The sequence below is a fragment of the Hylaeus volcanicus genome, chromosome 5 (genome assembly GCF_026283585.1).
Source record: "Hylaeus volcanicus isolate JK05 chromosome 5, UHH_iyHylVolc1.0_haploid, whole genome shotgun sequence".
Classification (NCBI taxonomy): domain Eukaryota; kingdom Metazoa; phylum Arthropoda; class Insecta; order Hymenoptera; family Colletidae; genus Hylaeus; species Hylaeus volcanicus.
Window position 1 is genome coordinate 16,945,870 of NC_071980.1, and position 25,166 is coordinate 16,971,035.

The following is a 25,166-nucleotide window of genomic DNA, read 5'->3' on the forward strand; positions in this document are numbered from 1 at the left end:
CTAATACAGGCCCCAGAAACCAAGCGGCCAAAACTTGGAATAATTTCTGTAGTTGTGGTTCTCTCGAAAAATAGAACAACGACCCTAACTGTTCGAGTATATTAGAATAAAGATTCAGTGTTTAAATAGACATTATAACCAAAAAGTAATAGATAAAGTTTGTAATACACACTGCTTGTCATTATATAAAATTAATCTGAATTTATCATAGCCATACATCATTTCCCCCGAGTTACATTTTGCTCCACAAATCGCTTAGACTTTCACGAAATTGAATCGATACTGATAAAGAACGTTTCAACGAACGGCTGCTTGATAAATAGCTTGTCAAATAGACTTCCTTAACCGTGTCTAACAGAGCTATTCTTCCTCGTCCGATCTAGCGTTTCAGCAAATGTAAAATTACACTCTACCGCCACAAATTGCAACGTTTTAGCGAAAGGATATCCCATATGCTCGAGTAGCACTTTTCAGTTCTCGAGTGTCTTGAAAAAGTGTGGTAAGTACACGTACGGGAATTAAGGTGGAGTAAGGCGTTACCTAATCCTCGTCTGGAAGACTCTCCCAGCTTTTGCTTTCAGCCTTGTCGACGAAACGTTATCTCGGTGCATAGGCAAATACGTGCGTTCCAGTTCTTCTGTCTTTGGACAGTGTAAAGCCTAGCTCCATTAACGGACACGACTCGGCTGATAGCGCTGTAGTCACGAGATAAAGCGATACAGGGTGTTCCTCCTTTAAATGGCGTGACAATACGGATGCACTGGTAATAAATGACGTTGCACGTGGTCCAACGAGTGTAAAGTCCATTAGAATGTACTCGAATTGTAGTTTTCGAGTAATCCTCAGTGATGAACGATTTTTTAATACAAACAACTAGTTTAGAATTAATACTATTTCACGACAAAAATAATTCCAAGTATTCGATTAATTAAATAAACCAGGGTTGCTCCACTTTCCAGGCATTTTTGTAATACTTCTGTCATTTTGTAATACTGTTCACCCTCTCTTAACATGACGATGAGTATGTGCACGTGTATGCATGTGAGATTTTGAAGAAGAAGCACTAAACGACCAAGACTGTCCCTTTCAATAAAATCTCGTTAATTACCCAGATGGATGAGAGAGGCACCGTTGGCGCAATGATTCTGGTTTCAAGTGTCGTTGACATCCATGCAAGCAGAGGCCAGATAACATCTGGTAATTAAACGGCGAAAGTAAACGTGGGCGTTCGTTACACTTTCTTCTATTGTCATTTTTATTCCGTAACTACTACGTTTTACTGGATTAATGTTTGTCTGCGAGTGACTGGAACTGCTTCAGTTATTAACTGGATTTCGATCCACATCTAGAAGCAATGTCGCTAAATTCCTTGCTAAATTCGGAGGCAACTGCTAGACGAAAAGTGAATCGTAAGCCAGAATTTGTCTCCAATTAACGAAAAACTCTGCGGAATGGGAACGAAGGAGAAAAAAATGAAATGAACAATTGGGAAATCCTGTCGATTGCAATTATATGAGAAGTGGGTCACAGATCGAGCTCCTTATTTGGCTCGGTTTATCGATGAAATAGACGCTTTCGGGGTGAGACAAAATAGATTGTTTACGTCACCAAGTGAGTAACTAAAAATGGGGGAGGACGTAAGAATTAATAAACATATCCACTGTTAAATGAAAAAAGAAGTAGGTGCGTGGAATGCCACGCATTAGGAGTGTAAATTCTTTTAGACACAAGTTCGATAAAGAGTAATTAAATTAGCGAACATTTGCAAAACATAGCATATTCTTAATGATTATTTATATTTCTGCTTATATCTCCGACACCGTGGCTATTTTGTCCAAATGAACAGTGGTACATATTTTCTGGTAAACGTCCAAAGTGTTATTTACGAACAGGGTGCTCCGTTCGCCGATAACGAGAACGATTCAACATTAATCGGTATCGGCGACGAAAGTGGCCAGGCACGCCGTTAGTCTCGAGGTGCCATTATGGCTAAACGGGACGAAACAAATTTTATATCATTAATTCAGTCGTTAGCTGGGTCAGGCTAATGAAACAGATCCCGAATGGACCCTCCAGCGATACACTCCTGGGCTGCATTAATCCGTTCTGGTAATTTATGGACCGATAAAATCGTATCGATAAAAAATTACCATTTATCGGCCGCTGCCCCGACAGATACAGGCCACGATTGTTTCAATTCGTCGTTCACTGGCGGACAGGGAATTGGAAAAACATTAATAATGTAACGAAACTGCGAGTGGATGAGTCGTTAACGAATTAAATCTGCAGAATTGGTAATTATTCGAAAACGGTACCAGTGGGGATTATAGAATATCCTCAGGGACTCAATTGGTGGTTAGTCCAAGCATTATTATTTAGAATAATATGTGGCATTACATACAAGGATTAAACAATTTACAATTATAAGAGATAGTAAAAAGAATGTTAGAAAGCACGATTTATTTATAAAAACATGTTCCTAGCACCACCTAAAGCAGCAATTTACATATCATTTATAAGACAGTATGTGTCTATCGCATTTACATGGCTGGTGAGGCCATCAATCAGAACGAACAAACGTCGGTGAGTAAGACTTGACTCGAAAGAGATTAATTTTCAAGACGCGGCGATCGGCGTCGAGCAAATAGGAATACATTATGAAGAATCAGGGGTTCTAATCTATTAAAACAATCGTACCATTAACTGTCGATCAGCATGATGCACGCATACTCAATCCCTCGGCTTACGTGACACGTGATACATACAAGTGTCTCAAGCGCACGCAACCAGGGTGTGGTAACTGCTTTATCCCGTGTCACGAATTAAAAGTGAACGATACGAAACGAAAGACAGGCACAAGGCGCCATCGCGATTCGAAAGGATCATCTGGGCATTTCTTCTACAACTGTCCGGGAAGCTAAACCATAAAATTGTACTATTTGGTCTAAAAAAGACGGAAAATATTATCTACTTTCTGTTTTACTTAGAATCAAGAACACATACACTCTACTATGGTCTGTACAGATAAATAGATAGAATATATTTTCTGATTTATTTCAGATCAAGGTATACACGTAATTGAAAAATAGATAAAATAAAGACACAACTACAAGAAACATTTTCTATATATTTTACTTAGCACCAAGAATATACAAGCTACTTGGAGCACGTTTGTTTTGCTAACTTCCTGATTTTTATTAACCTCAGTCACGAGGTAGCAATTTATCCAGCAACCTTCAGGAATCGCGTCAACCAGGAACAGAGAAGTAGAGGACCTTTCGTTCAGCTCCAGGTCTCATAACCGAGGAAACGTCGTGGGCTACCGGTACATTTTGAAACTGGCTATTAAAGAGGCTCGAAGGGCAACAGGAAAAAGATGGGGCCGATACGAGCACCGAAGGAGATAAAACGAAAACGTGAAAGCTATAGAGAGAAAGAAGGAGCAACGACGATGGCGGCGTAAGAAGATTCTCCACGTGTCCTGTCACTTAGCGGCCATGAATATTTACGTCCACCTCGGAGGTTTTCGAAGTTAGGAGCCTCACAGATTCGGTGGCCACTCGCGGCCATAAACTATGGACGTGGATCACGGAGTGTAGTCGTAAAACTGTTCCAAGAAAAAGTCACGAATTCACGTTAAAGAGATTTACAGACGCTAGAGATTCGGATTGGTGTCGCAGATTATGGTCCATTCCCCTTTTCCCGTCAGTTTCCAACGATTGGAAAGTTCCAATTCGAGCAAGTTTTCCAAAAGGGACTTTAGGATTTTATTCTTTAAGAAACGAAATGCTCCTGATAGACTACTTTCATTTAAAATTTAAAAAATTGGATATGTTCTAACAGTCCTTTTGGAAAATTCTTTACCGTATATTTGCCGCTCAAAAGACGTGTAAAATTTATGGTCCTCGTCATTGTTTCAAGATTCGTCAACTATGATGTACTAAAGAAATAATACAACAATGTACAGGATCTTTTCTTTTGCAATAGATAGAAAACCATCTATTGCTAAATTACAGAAAACATTTTCTACCAAAATGTAATCCATTTTCTTTTGAAAAATACGAAGGTTGAATTGGTATCTATCTTGTAGAATAGCGTTTCTAGAAGACTGATGTGCAGGCTCGACGATCAGGTTGCCTGCAAGAAGGCGCATGCTGACCTTCAATCAGGTATGCAGCTTGAGAAATGCAGCGGGGATATTGGCGCCATAAATAGGCCTCCGAAGAAGCGACCAGTGGTTCCGTTAAAAATATGGAACGATCGATAAAAATATGTATATGGAAGAGAAATTTGACTCGATAAGCTTTTATTATCGTCTGATATAATAAAAATGATTTGAATTGTTGCTTGGTAAAAGATTATTAGGCAACGTTATTCCAAGTCTTCATATCGAAGTTTCGATTATCCATTACAAGTAAACTTGTTTTTCTATCACACCAAAAGGGTTCGCTTTTGTGCAATATTACTTTCACACCACAAAAGGTAAACTTGGGTTATGCGTTCCAAGTACTGCTTTGACTCTTTAGTAAATGGAGACCTAACCGTTCTACGTGATCTAACATGAATACAACTAAGTAAATCTATCTCTTGTCGTGGACTGCATATATCAGGAAGTAATCAAACAATGTCTTTGTTTAAACGGTATTTCCTATGCCGAGGTAATGTTGGGTAATTCAACCAGTTTGTGAAACATGTCGCGGATATCGCAACCTTTCCCGCGAATAAATGAAGCAATTACAGTTCGATTGCAAGAAGAACTGGAATCTAGGGTTTTTCGTATTTCAGACACGCATTCGCTGTCGAGCCAACCCGTGTCGCTGCTCGAATTACTCGAACACGCAGTCTGGTTTCTGAATCAGATTCCCTGATTAATATTTCGAAATTCCTTTAAAATGATCCACGAGGGACACGCGAATCAATTGATGTATTGAGTATTAAAAGCTGTAGTTTCTGCATAATTGTTGTATGCACACTCAATATACTGCTAACTTAAAAATGGATATCAAGTCTACCCCAATGTTCTAATTACGAGTTATACAAATCTGTTTGGCTTAAAATTGTAACTTCAAATTCTATAAATAATATTTACTGACTAATTTGCTACTTATTATGCACACTACAATCGCAACAAGTGAACCGAAGGTATCTATGTGTCATTTATTAATATTCCTATTTTCTATTAGAGCAAGTATGTAGTTTCGTGTTTTTTAGGTATTAAAAGTGGATCATAAATCCATTTTTGCTTTCACCATTCTACTGGGGGTTGTTTATAAGATCTTTGACGAAAGTGCCGATATGTCATAAAAACTCACGATGGTAAATTTTATGGCGAATTTAATACGCTACGCAATGCATTCGATCATAATCTTGGCATTAACTTTTTGCTGATTAATCTCTCTCACCCTCAGAGTTGAATTCCATAAGTCCAAACCTGTTTTAAGCTGACTCGACACAGGATCAATTAGTTTTCAGTGAGAAGTCTTTATGGGGAAACGAGAAGTCTTTATCAAACAACCAATACAGAAGATGATGCATCCAAGGTACATGTTTCCAGCCCATCATCTATTCATTAATCTAATAAATCGTTAAACAAATAAAGCTAGCATCGCTTTCCTTCATATCAGATTCCACAAAACAACTCTGAAATCGAAGTCCATCGGTTTTTCCTATTTCAGTCACGTCGACCACGAATGGGCCAATGTCGTTCCTCGAATTACTTCGACGCGTCATCTGTCCCCTAATCCAGACCATCCTGGCGCGATTAACGTTTCGCAATTCCCTCGAAACGAGAAGCTAAAGCTCGACGTATCGGCGATCGTTCCGCGCGGCTACCGCGAAGCGTTTCCTATGCGATTCTGATCGATTGTTCTAATCGAGCTCGATCGAGTGTAATTGCTTCCTCCGGATGTTACAATTACCGCTACGTATCGGACAGCGCGGCGCACAAAAGCTGGGAAAAACAGTTCTGATCGGCGTAATAAATTCTAACGGTCCGTGGGAAGGCTCCTTTTCATGCAGCGGGGAATTATTCCCATTAATGAAGCGTGCAACCTTTTCCATGCGACGCAAACCGGCCCATGCTGCTCGTCAATTTATTCCAAGTGCTCGGTGGCGATTCCTGGGAGATCGAATCTCGATCGTTCGGGGTGTCGATGACACCTGGTGGACGAAAACTTTTTTTATCAAGAGAAAGTTTGTATCTTGTTATTTCTCTTGAACGTTGTTTACGAGGTTAGAGAAGTCAACTTCTTTAGGGACTATGTTGGTGGACTAATAAGGGGTTGTAATAAATGGCGCTTTAAATTCTTTTTGATTTTGATCATTTGGGGTATAGATGACACCTGGTGGACGATAACTTGTTTTATTGAGACAAAGTTCGTAGCTTGTTACTTCTCTTGGACGTTGTTTACGAGGTTAAAGAAGTCAACTTCTTTAGAGACAATGTTGGTTGACTGATAAGGGGTTTTCATAAATGGAGGCTTAGAGTTTATTTTGAAATCGTGGTGAAGAACTTAAATCCACGTGTTTCTATTTCAAAAGTATTATATAGTGAAATAAAAGAAGTGGTTAAGAAGGTCTTATAGCCTAGAACTCTGAAAGAGCGACGTTTACATATTTTTTGTCCCAAAATAGTAACCTTTCCAAAATTTACATACCTGTCTACACCTCAATAACACACTTCACTCGAAAAGATTCATCGAGAGGATATGTTAATACTGGTTTCTCAAGTCCTGCCATTGGGACGAAAAAACTTAGATTCGTGAATAAATGAATGTAAAATTTGTCTTGTATCAAATTTATTCGTCTACCACTGCACCTATTGTTCTCTAAAAAAACTGAGTACACTTTCGGAAAATAAGAATGAAATGTTCAGGTCTTCGAGTCATCTGTATTCCTGTCAATGATAATTTATCTTACCTGGACGGCGCTGTTGAGGAAGCAGTTGTTTTGGCCAGGTCCATTAAGTAATCCTTTGGTGCTGGTGAAGCTGGTGTTATGGTCATTGGATGACGATTTCTGACCAGACGGGACCTGCCCGTTTGGCTGGTTTCCATGTATCTGGTGGCACTGCGACGACTGCAGGTAACCACCGTAATCTACGATATCCTGGGATGCAGCTGGCTGCTGTAACCCCATGATGGACGCCATCCTCGGTCAGCTATGTCGGTGTCATCTGAGCAGAAAAGAAATTCAAACTCGATTAGTAAAACTCGCTGAAACAAGTTGCATTGACCGTGGCTTTCCCGGGTGGTCTGTGCTATTTTAAAAAAAGTTTGAACATTTTAGAAGATCCCCAGGTGCTTGATGACTTAGTGACCTCAAAACATTCAGATTTTTATTCTCGTTAAAGGCTATGGGACATCGTCAGACTTAGGTATACTATGTGTGTTTTTTCTATATCTAAATCAACTAAATTAAAATGGTTTACCAAATGTGTATAATTACAAAAAATAAAAATTTTGTATTGTAAACTTAGGTATATTCTAGATATCTCTGAATATAAATTTGGATATTGGCATTCTCATTTATGGAAATCAAATTTCGCCCCATTCGTATGCGTTTTGTATGCCGTACAATGAATGTAATCACGCACAGTAGCGTTTGCGTAACGCGACACGTATCAAACGATTGTAACGATACCGAGAAATCATGTTCAACGAATCAATGGACGTCGAATCGATATTCACGAGCCATTCTCCTCGATCCCCCAATGCTCCACCTGGAGAAACGCGACCTCGATAGAGAATCTTCAAGGAAAACGACATAGCAATGGACATTTTTTTAATTGCTTGCAAATGAGCAGGTATAATTCAGAAGCTCAACAATCTTTGCTAAGTGTCTGTCGTACATAATCGATGTCCATGCTCTTGAATGAGTCATTCACAGGGTAAGAACAACTGGGTATCATAGGAAAGAATATTTGATTGACACAGAGACCAAAAGAATGAATAGTTAAATATAAATTATAATATTATTACACAAAGTAAATGTTACTTTTACGTCTATAATTTGAAACCCTCGTAAAGACACCGTTATATTAATTACTAGCTGACCATCAAAATAAAACATACAAAGCATTCTTTATAACGATCAATTTTTATAAATATACCATTTCCAATCAATAATCTTTTCGTCTAGGTGAAGATCTATCTTTATTTATTGCTCGTTGCGAACCACCTTTATATTCATGTAAATTAGTTGCTCTCATTCTTACAGCGTAGTTTTACACGCTGTAAAAGCTGTACACGCAGAGATTTCAATTTCAATTTACCTCCGAATCCCACTTTTAATCCATGCGACGCGCAAGTCACACGGGATCACGCTAACGGTAAAACTCGTAAGGTATCGACTACACCGTAATTTCTTAGCCTCGCACTCTCTATACGTCCTCGTTTTGTCCACCGTAGAATACGTCGGTATCAGCTTGGCTGTGTTTTAACACCGTTATCTTATACGAATTTGAAATATAAAGACACATGGAAGCGTTACCGCTCATTTGCTTCGCAAGAAACAGGATGGAGGTCGCGAACGTGCACTTTCGCGGGGCGTGCAACTGAAAAGATGATTGCAATCCATTTGTACGGATGTTTACTGTTTACCTTCTTCTGCACGTATATTTATATTTCACTCGATACCAGGCGTCCTTTCACTGAAATTTTCAGATGGTATTACGTCACGACCACTTGTTTATTTTGGGAACGTCTACCTAACGTGAATTTTAAATTTAAAGGTGGGGATGTTAATTAGCTAAACAAATAAAGAAGGAAATTAATTATGGTGTAATAGGATAACGAACAAGATTTATTCTTTGAAGTTTCCGTAATAAAATATATATAAGAAGTATAAAAATAAATTAAATTAAATCATTTCAATGCGAAAAATAGTCGGCAAAGTTTTTAGAAAATTCTATAAAACGATTGATTAATTCGTGAATGATCTATTGCCGACGGAAACAGTTAAAGATCACCGCCAACATTTTTCTGCTTCCGAAAAGCAGGTCGACTTCGCGGCCCCCGCTGTCGATTTTTTTTTAACTCCAAAAACAGCACACAAAAATACCCTCCAAGAATTCTGCATCACTCGAAGCGCCTCGTCATCTTCGACGATCGTCAAAAATAGACTTCGTCCATGCACATCCCGAGCGAAAATTCCCGCCGAGACGGTCTCGCCGGAAATTTGAAAATAAAATTCGAGAAAATCGCCGTTTGGCAGCGTGTTGCGCTTTCGCGAAAGTATTACAATTTCTTTCGCGTGCGAGCGGCTTCGATCGAGCGGAAGGGAAACGACTCGTTTTTCGCGCGGAAGAAGCAAATTGAAAGAGAGGGTTTTTCTCCTCTTTTTCCTCTTCGGTTTGCATCGCAACAATTTGAAAATTTCGTCAAGTTCCACCTCTCTGTCATGTTCGCGAGAAAATTCTTCTATTTCTCCCACATACAGGTGGTGAATAACGTATTTCCTCTTTCGAAAATGTAACCATTTGAAAGGGTGGAAGATTATTTAATGGCAAAAGAAGTTTCTATGCTTGTGGATAGTAATGGAATGAACAAATTCATGAAAAAAGAGATCTTGAGTTTTGTTAGATTGATAATTTATTCATGGGCGTACAAATAACCAGATAATAACACAGGACTACTTTGTTTAAATTAGTCGATACAACCCCTTCGGAAAGCTGCTATTAGATTGGATATTCTAATTACCTCGATTATTGCAGATCTCTTCAGTCTCGATTCTTTGCAATAACCGAGGTTCTGTACTCTATTGGCCACCACTAACTTTACAGTCTACTGGCCTATAAATACACATTTCCCTTGACCCATCAACCGGAACTTTCGATGCCACATCCTAGGTATAGTGAAAGTTTCTGTTCACACTAACCACGTGTCCGCCCAGAGACCTCACTCTCGCTCAAGCCACACGATACCTTATCATCTTTGTGGTCACAAAATGTTTTCGCGATAGGAATGCTATCATTCATACATTCCTAAGATACGAAATCCTGACGAGATCCAGCCAGGGACGTTGCCTGCAGTTCAGCAGCGTAGGTGGTGGTTTGATCGATAAGTGTGGCCGAGACGTTTCATCCGCGTGTTTCGCGTCGAAAAGGGAATTAAAGGGATAGAGGAGAAGGATGCTGAGGAATGACGATATTATCGGGCACGAAGGGGGTAGAAGCACGGGGTCAAAGAGCGCCCGGACTCGCATAGCCGACATACTAAATGGTACGGCTGAGTGGTCGGCGTTAATTTCGAGGGACAAGAAAAGTGGTCGCAGCGAGTACGTGCTCGAGAGCTAACCTGGCGTCGCTGTCTTCGTGTTCGCTTTTAGGGTTCCGTAACAATGCAACCGCGGTATTTTTCGCTCGTCGAAGGGGACGGCGCTGTAACTCTGGCTAACGTCGGCAACTCGATACGCGTTAGGTTTCAGACGAGGTAAATACCTTTTTGTTATTTTTTTCTCTCCCCCTCCCGAATTCGAAAAGCCAGTCTTCCGACGGCCATCGAAGCGTCAAACTGGATCGTTGGAATCCAACCGAGCCCCTCTGTGGCTCTTGATTTAAATGTGAATGTTCCTGGGTTCTACAAAGCCCTCATTTGCGGGAACAAGTTTATTAAAATTCCACGACGTTTCAGGAATAAAGCCCCGTCGACAGTTTAAATACAAGTTCAAACAGCTATGCATTATCAAAGTACAGATATTCTTAGGGATCGCTGAGAACGAAGGTATGAGAGTATGCACGTAAAATAAAGAAATTTGTGTATAAAGAAGAAATAAAAATTCTGTTTTGTATATAAATAGATCGCTTCGGAATATATGAATAATAATAATAGTATACAACTCTCGACGTTCTTATCTGAATCTAATCTAAACATAATCCTGAAAGATATCATAAGAATATGAAGTATTCTGAATGTTCTTGAATATTTGTTAAAGTAATAACACATAGACGATGAGTGGGTAATGAGCGCCAGAGGGAGTGAGAGAGCAAGTGGAAGTAGAAAAAGGCAGCCGCGAACAGACAGAATTCGAAGGAGATTAGGGTCGGCGCTAGCGAGTGATTATAGAGCGAAGTCTTTATGTGCTACAACCGTATTGTATTTTTTGTAATAATACGTCTTATATACACATTTATATACAATTCTAATATATATATAATTTATTTGATTTCCGTATATAATCTTACAGACATAAGACGCTCCCCAAATTTTTTGACCACTCTAATCCAAAGTTCTCAACAATTAATATTAATTTCTATTTCTACCATAAACCTAGTGGAACCATCCTTGGAAACTCTTCCGAAACCCTATAAACACCCGCGACCATAGACAGCACTATGAAATTCGCATTCATCAATCCTCCGTTCCCAAACGAACCATTGTGACTTCTCGATTTAATTTTAGATTGCGTTATCAGCACAAAATATCGCGCCACGTATTAAGATGTGTGAATAGATGTGAGAGACAATCACGCTGATCGAATCCGCAGTATGTTTTGCAAACGCAGACAATCTTCGGGGCCTTCTGTTTTTCATCGACGATAAGTATACGCAGCATTCGATTCGTTCAATGAATAACACCCTGTCGACGTAGGGAATTTGATTTCTAGAACAGAGAAGCTTTCAAAGGCGAAAGAAATATTACAAATACAGATGTTTGAGTTCGTAAATTTATGTAACACCTGCATGATAAAATTGAGATTATCGTAATTATTTTGCGTAGTTTATTTTCATGTTCAGAGTATTGTTTAGAGCTCTAGTAAATAAGGAACGATTATTTTACTCGTTCCAATAAGGTCAAAGATACTGTAGTCATATTGATTCGTGACATTATCATACAGATAACATTTGTACACGTACCAGTTTAATATATTATCCAACAAGACGTCATTACGTGAAAAAAAAACGGAAAAAAATAAATCCCGGTACCGGGAATCGAACCCGAGCCTCCTAGGTACCCTTCAGGCATCATAGCCACTAGACCATACCGTAGTGATATCTGCTCATTTCAATTTCGTATACCAGGTAAAAGCTGGCTGGTTTGTTCATTAACAGAATTTTATTTAATTTTGCATTCTATGTAAACAGTCGTAACGTTATAGCTTTACTTGTTACATTTGAACTCCAATACTTCAAATAAAAAAATAATCTTCGGAGTAATAATAAATTATATTCTTAAATATAAAATGTTCAACGCTCTTGATATATTCGTGTATGTTTTACTTATAGAAACTATTTATGATCAAAGGGAGTCAAAGCTTCAATTCTGTTCATATGTTGCATTGGTCAGTTCGTAATTTATATTCTACAGGGATTTTCTATCGATAGTATGAGTACCGTAGCTTTTAAAAAATTGAAAAGCTCGAGTCTTCGCGCTGCGCGTTATTTTCTCTCCAAGACTATCCCCTACGTGTTATGCATGCCAACGTAATAAGGCTCCGTTGTTCCGAATGACAATGTACGCAAGCGTATTTATAGACCGACCACCATCCACACGTTTACAGAGAGTTTCTTTCGGTTTCTTTTACTACTCGCTTTTCTTGGGATTTATACGGGACTCGCGACGACGCTAACGGTATAAACGGCGAAGTTTCTGTAATCAGGTTAAACGCACGGTAAACGAACGTCGATATCTACAGTTTTTTTTACCAATCCTTCACAGCTATTTTTCAATTTCGATTTGATTGTAAAACTGAACCAATAAAAATGATTAAACTACAGCCAAGTTATATTTGATAAAATCATACAAAAATGACAAAAATTATAAGTGGACTGTGGATAAAAATATACAAGAATGTGTACAAATGCATGAGTATATAAAATATGAAAAATAAAATACACGTTATGATATATACATAAGAGACGAAAGATACCTGCTTTTTCATCTGTATATATGAATAATCTAGTGTCTGATAAGTGATGAGTTTTCCTCAATGATGCCACGTTGTTTACATCTTCTTACATTCGTACATTAGATTCATGTATACAACTACTCTTTTAATTCCATCTTCAAAGCGAAAAGAAATTTCTTTAACCCATTGGCGTACAGATCTTTTCACTTCGTTCGACGGCTGAAGGTGTTGCCCTTTGTACAACTTGTACCAATTCAAATGGATACTTTAAACGAGTTAAACTGGAAGTTACCGCTTCAATCACCGTATCCGCCAGACTTTCATTTCACTCGTTAGACGAGATGAAACAGGCGGCACTACAATGAGTTCAACTTCATTCATGGAAACTCCTTTGAGCGAGGAATTGAAAAGGCGTAAAATAATCACGTTTAAATTCATCGACGAGGAGTGCAGATTTTGTAGTAAACTTCTCATTATTCGCTAAACCATATATATACAGAATGAAAACAATGACGCACAAACTCACAAATGAAAAGTTTCACCAACAATTATTATTTAGTAGATTATTTCAGATGATCCCAAAAAACAGTGATAGAAAATATTTGGAATAAACATATTTGCAATCGAATGACTCCTTCAATCGACTGAATGATTAATAATTGTTTTCCCACGTTTATTCGCGAAATAAATATAAATTTCTTAATATTGGCAACATTCCAATGACTTGCACCAATAACACAGACATTCGTTCAGCCTTCGTTGCTCCGTTTTAGTAACTTCGAGGCTTCTATGGAAAATCGAGTTCCTAGAAAACACATCGAGGCCGCTTCCGGTGTCCGAAAACGGCACCGCCATTATCGCATTTTCTCGCAAAATCAACTTCGACGTCGCCATGGCCGAAAGAAAGAAACCATGGGGAGACCGAACGAAAAACGGAAGCGACAAGGAGGGAAGAATCGTGTGTTACGGCATAAACTCTGAGGCCTGTTGCTATCGCGAGGTTATTTCCGTTGGACGCACAAGTAGACGCCCCGTAAGAAGCTGGCTACGGGAGGCGCCGCGACGCCTAACTCGCGGAAAAGAAATTAGACTAGCCGCTAACCGCGCTTGGAATAATTTGGAATTCTAGCTCACTTTTTATCGCGTTTCTTTCGTTGTCACACCGGAAATAAAGCTTTCTTCGATAGAGATGCAATGCAAACTTTAAATAAATTATGGTAGTTATTATTATTTATTATTATTATAAGTAGATTGCGAATTTTATGCATTTATGATTTACAGTAATATGGAAATCGTACAAGAAATATATACAATGCAAGTCGAATACATTCTACAATTAATATAATAATATTCTTATTTTATTTTGCATAAATGCACATACCCTTTGTTTACCATGTATTTATTACATTAATTTATATCATAAATGTATAACATCTAGTAACGTCTAGTTATAAGTTTGCGTTTTTGAAGAATAACGACTTACTTTTGAAATTCCATCATTTATTCCAACTCAATTTATTATTTTATGTCTATGAGAAATGTTGTTAAACAAAATCCGTGCTAAAATTACTATTCCGATCCACCAATCGTTTCCACTGTAATATACGATGCACGAGGATTTGCTGTTTGTAATTCTATTCGGATCTTCGTGTGTAATAGGAATTATTATCATTCCTATGACAATACTGCTGTAATATTCACGCTACTGACGTTACCATAACCGCGGAAATAATATTGCAAACACCCGTCCTATGTAAAGCGATCGCAGCACTTACCATCAGTATTCATAGCCCCGGACAAGACATAAAATGCATTCATTGCTGTACTCGCCGCAGTTCGAAGAATCCATTATTCATAATCACTGAAACAATCACCCTCTAAATACCAATAATCCTTGTTATTTGTTTTCGCGAAACGCTCAATCCCAAACATGTGTAGCAAATCAAGCCGTCAATTTACCGAATATTTAATGGAAATCGAGTAGCTTGGAACGTGCATATATTTAACACACAAAAGTAGTGGACAAAGTTCACGTAAACAGTTGTTGATCTGACCTTGTTTTTAAGTTACGGGCATTTTTATATCGCAATAGTTGTCCTCGCGGTAGTAAAAATAAAACTACGCAAAAACACTGTCAAGTAATCAGTAAGTATGCGTTCGTGACATTCGAAGCATCGAGTGTGAATATGTATCTCAGTAAAACTAGTCGCATTAACTCAGTTTGAAACAAATGTTATCGAAATACTAGAAATACCTTTGACAATGACTTAGAGACAAAGTCACGTAGGATAAATGCTTACACGCATTTTTATTAATATTCTTGGAGGATTTAGTCCAACTCTCAGGAGAACTAAAAATGCTACAATAGATTGAAAATATATGTAACACCTACGTCATGTATGTTTAAAAATGATTTCGTTGTTTTGACATGTATTTAATAAATTTTGATTTTCCTTCGTTCCCAATGGTCGAATAGTCAAGCCCGATGTAACAACAAATATTTATCCACAGCCCTCGTAACAACTATTCTAATTTTTTTTTATTATTGTATGAAACACTTCTCTGTGCCAATCTCTGAGTATACAATGGCGTCCAAGAAACTCGTTGCTCCGCTGGCCGTCGAGTATCCTAATTTTTTCCCTCATCCGTCAGAGGCAAGATCTTTAGCTCTGTACCGCGAACGAACACTGCCAACTTTCTTCTGCGTCTTCGCGTAATTGTTTACCCTCGCGTCAAGCGGCTGCGGTTACAATCGCAAAAGAAGAAATTCCATCCATGGCTGAAGCCTCCAAGACTCCGCATTGCGGTGAAACGCGATGATGCTGACGCGTATAAATCCGTTGGGCGTTACGTTAAACGTATCCCGATGAAACTCTAATCTTTAATTCGGGAAACAGCATTTTCTCAATTTAAACTTTGTCTAGCATATTTCGTTAGAATTTAGAATTGAAAGACGATGGATAGGAGGATGTTATCGATTCGATTGTGTATATCCTGGAAAGGATTTGACTGCGTCAAGAAGGATTTCACCCCTTCACCCAATAAGGATGATCGACGTGGTAATTCCAGGTCTGGTGGAACTATTTTACGCCTCAGAGATTTAAGGATTTTCCACTTATACGGCCACGCCTCCGAAAGTTTCCACGCCGATAACGCATCGGGCGGTTTGTAAGCTAAAAAGTTTTCGAGCATTCATCATGTTCCAATCTCGTATCAGAGGCTCGATCAAGGAGAAAGATTAGAAAGTGTATTTTTAGGGAACGGAAACAATCTTATCTGCGATCGCGGGAGATAGAAATCATTTCTACAGAAAAGAAATCGATAAATTTAATTAATTGTCTTAAGTATACATCGTCTGATATAGCATTCTCCAAGAAAAAAATTGATAGAACACCATTTTTCTAATCTATTATTGGGTTGTCCAGAAAGTTCATACCTATTTTTAAGAAAAATTCAAAGGCATATTTAAATTTTGATGTATATATATACCATTTTGTTCCACGACCTTTCCACCTGTTAAGGAATGTACATATTTTATTTGTTTTCAGCCATTCCGATATATTCAGACCTGTACCGCCGACTAAAAATCGGCATGGACTTTCCAGACAGCCCAATATTTCTATCATTCCTATATATTTCTACCCAAATTTTTGTTCAGTGCGTTATTAGAAACCACACAAACATAAACGTGAATTCGTAGCGTTCTCGCGTTTAATTAAACGATCGAGCTTTGAGAGCGTGAACCACGAATTGGTGGCTTCTTCTTTCTTACGTCTGTCTGACGCTTCCGTACGATTTCACCTTCGAAAACGTCAATTACTATAATCTCGTCCGCAGGTGTTCCCATATTACGCGCGGTTCCTCTTTCTCGGCAAAAATCGTTAACCCCGGCTCAAGCGATTATTCAAGTTCTGAGAAAAGTCTTAGCGGTGAGCGCTAAAACTCTTTGTGGTCGAGTACCCCAGGATCATTAAACCCAATCACTCTCCAGTGCGTTCACAACACAGAACATAGTGAAAATGAAAAGGTGGTTTCCAGAGAAGCTTCAAGACTTTTTAACACATTTAATTACAAGCATGTGATTTTATTAAAAAATAAAATCTTTGCTCACCTTTTTTTTGTGGAAAATTCTTGATTATTTATATCGGAATCCCAAGTGCGTGTCCAGCTGTGTCCCCAAACATTCGTACACACGACTTCTCGGCCACGATCGTGATTGTGCCGCGTTTTCGAGGGGCGAGTTTGCGAAATTTTTTTTTTGAGGATGCACCTGCGCTCGAGGTATCAAATGATGCCCAGTTGGACGTCGCGATTGCGGTCTTCGGGAAAAACTCGTCGAACCGGTCATGCGTAAAATATCACGAGCCTCTTGACAAGAGGACCAAGCAGGAGCAAAGTAGCCGCAGGAGCACGAGGCTGCGGTAACCCGTCAACTCGCGATAAATCGTTCTTTTGCAGTATCATGTGCGTAGAAACATTTTATGCCCGTAGCCGCGCGCTCGCAGGAGCATTCCTTCGGATTCCATCAGGAAGCAGCGGCGCTCGAGCGACAAACGAGGCGCCGTTAAAGGTTTACGACGCTTAGGCGCATTCGCGGAAGATATCAACTGGGGAATTAAATTCGAGGAGAAATTTCGATGCTACCTAAGTTTAATCCAAGCGAATTGCAGCTGAAGTCGATCCAAAACAACTGTGCTTCCATTACCGTAATCTAGTTTCACTAAACTTCGATTGCAACAAGTATTATGCGAACTAGCTATATCTTTTCGAGGTAGCAACAGCTTGAAACATTGAATATTCACAGGTAAGTGGTACTATTTATAATAAACAGTCCCAAATCTTCGTTTCAATCTCTATTATTGGTAAAACCTGATTAACTATCATATTGATTCCACGAGAGCTTAACTTTTATCGTATCTTGAAAAAATGTTTCGAAAGCATTAGTCGATAAAAGATATCGAGTTTTAACGTCGTCGATTTGAAATTGACGATTATTGTTTCGGATTAATTTCCTAAAAACTATAGTCATTTTTCAGCAACTTCATAAACTTTAGGTTGGCCATTGAAAATTATTCGAATTCATTTATCAAATCCGTACGATGTAGAACGTCCACTATATAAATTAACACCTGTAATTAAAATGCTACTTGGGCAGCACTTACACGATATGAACACCATTTAATGGAGACAGGCACGACTAATGGCACATTATAAAGACATATACCTGGCGACAATCTGATTAAACGTGTCTACAATTATCGCACGGAATAATGCCATCCGGCGACAGAGAACGAGTTCTTTATAAATGATTTCTATTTCAATTATTAATGAACTCGTTTTTCAACCAAGTATCGCTTATATATCCCAGATATCAATTTACTTGATTCAATGAACACGCCGCCTATAAATAAACGAGATCGGTCAATAGAGAAATCTTTGTTCTCGAGTTTCACCGAGTACCGTGCTCCTTGGTTTTGTGTTTTCCTCGCGGGAGGATTATGAATAGATTTCTTTCAGAAAGATCATCGGTATCAGCTTCCGATGTTTCACTTTGTCAGCGCCGAACTGACAAGATCGGGTTAAAATAACCGAAAGCGTATATCCGAAGCGTCGTGGCAGCTTTTTATCGCAACAAACTCTACACTCGAGACACTCTGGACTAAGTCTGTTGTTAAAGTTCGCGACAAGCTCAAAAAGATTGCATTGACAAACACGAAGAATTGAGTTCATCGTTCACTGCAATTTTTATATTAGGATCATCACAGGAGTCTGACTGGTTTCGCTCTGTTTAGCGCCTTTTCTTACAATTTTGTCGCCATCGTGGCGATAATGCGTGAGGAACGACGGGTTCGTGATGATAATACAGCCTCCTGATTATCGTGCTGTCCGAAGCCTCCTCAGGGTCGGTTGAGTTACGTTGTAATGATGGCCCAACCAGCGAACCGGTTGCGAGTCCTTGGCCCTGCCACTGCACTTATTTGGCCCCTACGCCCTCCATCGGCTAACCCGATCCCGGCAGACGAAACCAACGAGAAAAACAAAATGAGAAAAAAGGCACGTAGGAACCCGCAAAACTGAACCGCACACCTGGCCCCAAGGATGAAAGCGCGAATTCGTGCGGCAGCCCCCGAAGACGCTCGCGAAGAAAGAGGAACGTGAATTTCGTAATTTACGAAAGGGCCGTAAAAAGGTACTCTAATTGATGGAGGAGGGAGAGAACGTTCCTTCGTGCAAAGCAGCCGAGGTGAAAAGGGTCCACGAAGATTGGTGGGTCGAGCAGTATTTCAGCTTCGAAAAGAAGTGGCGCCCACAAGGAAGGAAGGTTGCGACATCTCGCTTAGAATAGACGTGGACTTGGGTTGTCTGCGTAATGTGGGATCTCCTGGGTGGATGATTTTCAAAGTAACATAAGCATAGAAGTGAATCCTGACTCGTGATAGACTGGGTAATTGATAGGAGGGAAGTAATAATTCCAGTTGCTCTTTGTTTCCTTGGGGGGAGGGTCAAGAAGTAAATTGATCCCCATTGGAATACGTTATGTTGGTTGACATGGACTAGCAATTTTTAACTCTTTATGTTTCTTCACAAGAGGACGTCTTAATTACAGTCAGTCACACAAGTATTCGTACATTCTGTATTTATTCATAATTGAAATGAATACTTCATGTTTCCAAATAAATTTGTAATTGTAAATACATACATGTGCGAAGGTTATTCATGTGCATATTTATGATGGAAAATTGATTTGGAAACATGAAGCCTATCATTCAAATTAGACTTTCTTCGCTAAATATGAAGGGTATCTAATAATCTGAATTTATCAAAGTAAATGCCTTGCAAATTCTCTGCAAAACAAAAATTCAGTTCATTAATTAAATACCTCGCAGGCAAAGGTAAGGAATCATGGAAATAAATTGGGAAAATTGAGAAAATATATCGTGTACTTGTCACCACTGGTAACTAGTCAATTTGCCCTTCGTTCCTTTTCAAATTACTGGATTAGTGATAACGATTCTGCTGTAAAACCCTTCTCGAAATGTCTGGTAACATACACTGGCCAATACTGACCAAAAAGAGTCCGTACTTACTCCTTTCTCCAGAGTACGACCTTTCAATTGGGCGCATCCTTTCACGAAAGAAACAGAGACGTCCCGTGAACTCGGTTTTCTCCGCGAAAACGCGAGCATTGTGGAGGCTTCCACGTGCACAATAGGTGAGACACCCGTCCGTTCCACTTACAAAGGAACGGTCCACGGCCCTCCGCGGATCCTGGGTCGTATAAAACCGACGATAAATCCATCATGGCCAAAGAGTGACCGATATTGCGCTCGTGGCCATTTGCCAGCGACAGGCTCGAGAGTCTCCTCCTGCATCTCTTGTTGCATTATGCAGTCGAACCTTAGACTGCATTTCTCGGTCTCTGTCTCTTGGCCGCGTCCCTCGGTCACGATCCTTCTCTACGGATAAATATGTCGGACGTGGCATGATTTATTCGTGCAGAACTATTTTCGTCACCGGTTGTCGGGTCGTTGCTGCGCTCTCGAGGAACGAAAACCTACGGTCGCGGTGTCAGGGTCAAGGATTACCTTATATGTGACTCCTCGTGGCGATCGCCATGATGTGGGGCGCGAAGAGAATGCAGAATCGCGATAGGAATGTTCAGGGAACTGATACGGGGCGACTCGAGATCTTGATAAATAAATAATTTGTACTGGTTGTCAGGATAAGCCAAACAATACAAATATTTGTTGCATGTACAAGCATGCTTTAATATTAGTACAACGTTTGGTACCAAGTTGCTGACCTAACTCGACCAGCTTAATTATTTTGTATGATAGGGAAGAATGTGCCAACGAACATTATTTACTTAAAGGTAGAATCAAATTGCAATGATTATATTGAATCGATTATTAGAATATATTCCTATATTATAGGAATAGAAATAGAAAATACGTAAAGACAAGAAAAGGAAAGATAAGAAACAAGACTGACATTATATAAATATATGAATTGTAATAATTATGCATAATGTACATTAGGAATAGAAATGAAAAATATGCAAAAGCAAGACTGTAAACGAGCCTGAATTTAAATAAACATGTGGATCAATAGTTAGAGAATAAATGAATCAACCAGCAAGATATTTAACCAAAAGTGACCATAACGCTATGGTTCCGCAACCGGACGGCACTCAATAAAATTAAAAAATCGCGTGTCACCCAATGTCATGGTAATCCAATCCCACCCATAATATCCCAGACAGTTAAATTCCCAAATGGGATCTAACATGAGGAAATTAAAAGCAGTATCTACTACCAACTACCGTCCCTTCTGTTCACTATTAACGCGGCTCGTGAATGAACGTAGACGTGTTTATCCGTCTGAAACAACGCGTTACATCGAATTGGCGAACCGTGAGCGACGCATTCCTAAAAATCACTCGACTCGCGAGCAAATTTCCGGCCGCAGTGACTAAGTGTTAACTAAACTTCCTTCGTGTCAAGTAAACCAAACATTGAAACAGCTCGAAGAGAAAAGCCATGACTTGAAGTTCGCCCGTCCAAGACTGATGGAAATCGTAGCTGACGATGATATAAAGCGTTATCGCGTTGCGGGACATATTTCAACAAAAATGGAGGAGGCTATGATACTTCGAAGTTTTCCCACGACACCTCCCAGGACGACAGCTCTAACGAAAATTAACGTCATCGCCTCGAGCATCCCGCTGTCCACAGCAAGGATCATCAACTTGGTTGTTCTATCGTTAGGTGTCAGCCTGAATCTCTTGGTGATCATGGTGATTTTTTCGAAGTCCTCCATGAGGACGACCATGAACCTCTACGTCGTCAGTTTCGCGTGCTCGAACATGGTGATCCTGATCGAGCCTCTCGAAGATGTTCTGCAATGGTTCTTTGACACGAAGTTGAAGCTAAACATGGACTACGTCTGTTTGATCAGCTTCGACGTGTCCGTCATCACGATCGCCATCTTGAAGTTCCAATTGTACGTGAATATCTTCCATCGGCAAACAACTTTCGGCCAGGGCCTGCTGAGGAAAACCACGGCCATGAAAGGCATCGTGCTTATCTGGTCCGCGTGTACCATATCTATCGCCATTGGTCTGCACATATACGACTTCTTCGAAGGTGACATGGCTGAGATTTATGTTTGGAACACGTTCATGTTCATTGCTCCGCCGATCGTCACATTCTTTGCTCTCGATGCATTGATTCTGTACGAATTGATGATACTGAGGGAGTTCGAAGGATCGTGGAGGATGAACGAAATCAGACAGTATGTTATGCTGGGTGAGTCGTCTTAAAGCTTGGAAGTCTGCATGCAGAAAATCTCTAAAATTCTAGTATCTCACTTTTCTACAATTTTTTTTTTTAACATATATGAGACTCTAAAAGATCTTTCGTTTGGTATTCTCAAAAAGACTGAAGATCATAGTAGACCCTCCATTTTCCTTTACGAAAAACTACAGATCTACAAAGAAATTGTGCACCTATGTTTTTTTTTAAAGTAGAACCCTGTACCTTTTTGTAAAATAAATATCAACTGGGCCAAGTCCATTCAATTTAATCAATCCGAAATTTAATTCTGTAATGTGCTTTGTTTCAGTGATCGTCGCACTCGCCTTCCTACTGATTCGAACGCCATATCGTGTCGCTCGAGCAGTAAATTTCATAGAACCGAAGGCCTCGTGTTGCACGGAAAATAAGAGGGAGGTTCTCTACTTCATCGCCAAGATGTTTCCCGCTATTTTTCCAATTATCTACATGGCGTTGTCGTGCGAATTTCATGGAGTTGTTCAGGTTCGTTTTAAAACACAATGACGATTTACCAAATACTTCCCTTACCGATATCTGTCAATTTTAAACGTGTACTGATTGCAGGAGACTTTGAGATGTGGACGTCGAAAATCACTCAAAGAAATTGTGGATATTTAAAACAGGAGAACAATTAACGTGGTACACGTGTATATTTTCCTCGTAGATATAAGACACAGTTTGCTATAAAAATATCACTGAAATAGTTACAATTAAATAACAACAATTGCAGAAACGTCTGTGGTTCTGTTATACAGTAATGTATTAACACGTTGATTGCCGGACTGATTCACATGGAAATATCTACAAAACTAAAATTTTCTCTCGAGTCTATTGAAAATTATAGAATCTAACATTTGCCATATTACTAATTCACGAATTCTATTCCAAATTCGTTTTAATTAACACTTAGCCCTTAAAATTAATCGTTGAAGTTCCTGAGTGAAAAACTTTGTCACTCATGGATTCAACATGTTAATTTTAAATTTCTAAAATAAAACGATAACACGTTTCGTTACTTTTTCCTGTGGTACTTTACAAATTGTTGAAAGAAACGGAGGTATGATAGCTTTTATGGATGATAACGTCGCGAGCTTCGCGCAGTACGCAGGGATATAGTAAACGCAGCCAGAATTTGCAATATATTCGTAAGGCGGACGGGAGAAGCTGGGTGTCGCAGTCGCAAAGTCGTGGATTCATTGCGCTCTCTGTATGCAAATTGGCTTCCCTTTGGGCACGTCTGCCGAGTGCATAAGTCGATGGAGGGCCGCACTTACGTGCAACCACGCGTGCGTTTGGCTACGCGCGGTTCGTATCTGCCAGACCACTGAGGAAAAAGGCCCAGCCGTACTCCAACCATAATCTCTGCTGGTCAGCGCCATGTGGAATCGCTTCGGCCGCTTCGATTGTTAAGTAGTTAAGATAAGGTCACTGAAAGTTGCATTCGTTTCGCCGTTTATGCAGCGACCCCGACACCTGAGCATGCGCGCTGCATGGAGAACGGACCACTATGTGACACTCTTTGTTGTAGCTATGCTGAATTTTCAGCCTAAAATATTGCAGAAGAAGCAATTTATAGTGCATATAAAGAAATATCAAGATACGATTGGTTGATTCTTATAGTTTTCTGAAGGAAGACACTAGATATTGACCTGGGTACCTGGGTGCATACATTTTTATGGCAAAGAATTTCTATGTATGTATAGTCGCAGGTAGGGATCTTGTGAGGTCGTAAGCCGAAACAGCAGTTATTGCTTTATTAGCACAGGTAACTGATCCCTAGGACGACAGGGATGTCCCGGCTCTAAGGATACATGCCCACGTTGCACTTTGGGGCCTCAAGACTAAATATGTTTTGTTACGAGTACCTGGGGTTTTTCCAAACTGGAAAAACCAAAAACTCTTAACGATCGATTCATCCATTACAGAATTATGTGCGAATATACATAAGAAGAATAAAGTTATTGAAATATAAACCTCCTAATTCTGGTATCGTACGGTCCTGAACGAAAAGTCTAGATCCATCCTTGTCTAAAACGGTGTCGAATTACTAATTGCGGTCGACTTAAATTGTAAAGATCGATTTCTGCTAAAATTTTGCCTTTGAATTTTCCTCTGTATTTACGTGGAGGTATTAATATCTAATATAATTATGTTTATATTTCCTGAAGAAAGGAAATGGCTCGTTGCTTAGGATATCCCCCCAAAAAATAATTCATCATTTTCTGCATATTTTCAGTACTCAGCAAGCTAACCAGACAAATGATGAAACATCTCGTTAAATATTAAGCCTGCTAAGAGTACAACGTACTTCTACAACACTTTCCTCGACAAGAATACTCGAACGGAATTCAAAGTACGGATAAAAGCAAACAGCGTACGTTTATGGTACATTACACAACATGACCAAAATATTATTTCTCGATAAGAAATTGCGCCTCATAGAGAACCGCAAGTCCCACGTTTCCATGAGTGTTCCTTCGTTATTAATACGCCATAACAACTCGCACGAAAAACCGAAGAAATTCTTGAGCAACTAGGCGCAAGGGGTGCATCTTCAAATTCAATTAAGCGGAACGGGTTAAGCCCCCGTGAAAACAGGACGTCGTTTATCAAATCGAGGATAAATCCGATTTCATAGCTACAGGACTCCCTCCGTGGCTGACGATTACGAATTCCTCTCACGACACCGTTTCGTATTCCAACCTTCGGCGATTCTGCAGCAACATCAGAAGAAGGACTGTCGGTATTACACGTGTGTGGAAAGGACATGATTATCGGCTGCTAAAGAAAGCCACCGGCGAAGGGAGATGCGACGTACGTGTCCTCGTCGACGAAGAAAAAGAAGACCTCGAAGAAACAGGAAATCGGTGGAGCGGAAAGCCATGGTACCAGACGGGACTTCCGGCTCGCTCTTTTGGCTAAACGCCCTTCGATCATCGCCGTAGCCTCTATCATAATCGTTCGCTTTCAACGACAATCGCACGA

At 39.6% G+C, this 25,166-nt stretch overlaps 2 protein-coding genes across 3 annotated transcripts in view; one reads left to right on the plus strand and one right to left on the minus strand.

The window, feature by feature from the left end:
* The window catches only part of LOC128876566 (uncharacterized), a 101,912-nt gene that overhangs the window by 65,973 nt on the left and 10,773 nt on the right, over positions 1-25,166 (minus strand). For both annotated transcript variants that reach the window (XM_054123036.1, XM_054123037.1), the window contains exon 2: positions 6,919-7,174. In XM_054123036.1, coding sequence (XP_053979011.1) covers positions 6,919-7,149 — 231 coding nt within the window. In that variant the 5' untranslated portion in view covers positions 7,150-7,174. The remainder of the gene's footprint in view (positions 1-6,918; positions 7,175-25,166) is intronic.
* On the plus strand, positions 21,461-22,854 carry LOC128876573 (green-sensitive opsin-like). Its single transcript, XM_054123049.1, has 3 exons — positions 21,461-22,154; positions 22,471-22,664; positions 22,746-22,854. The coding sequence occupies exons 1-3, from the start codon at positions 21,479-21,481 to the stop codon at positions 22,797-22,799; spliced, it is 924 nt and encodes a 307-aa protein (XP_053979024.1). The 5' UTR covers positions 21,461-21,478; the 3' UTR covers positions 22,800-22,854.

Excerpts from the sequence above, each read along its gene's own strand:
- LOC128876573 (XM_054123049.1), top strand. The coding sequence starts at position 21,479 with ATGGAGGAGGCTATGATACTTCGAAGTTTTCCCACGACACCTCCCAGG. Across the intron at positions 22,155-22,470 it reads CAGACAGTATGTTATGCTGG|TGATCGTCGCACTCGCCTTC; the intron begins GTGAGTCGTCTT and ends GCTTTGTTTCAG. Across the intron at positions 22,665-22,745 it reads AATTTCATGGAGTTGTTCAG|GAGACTTTGAGATGTGGACG; the intron begins GTTCGTTTTAAA and ends TACTGATTGCAG.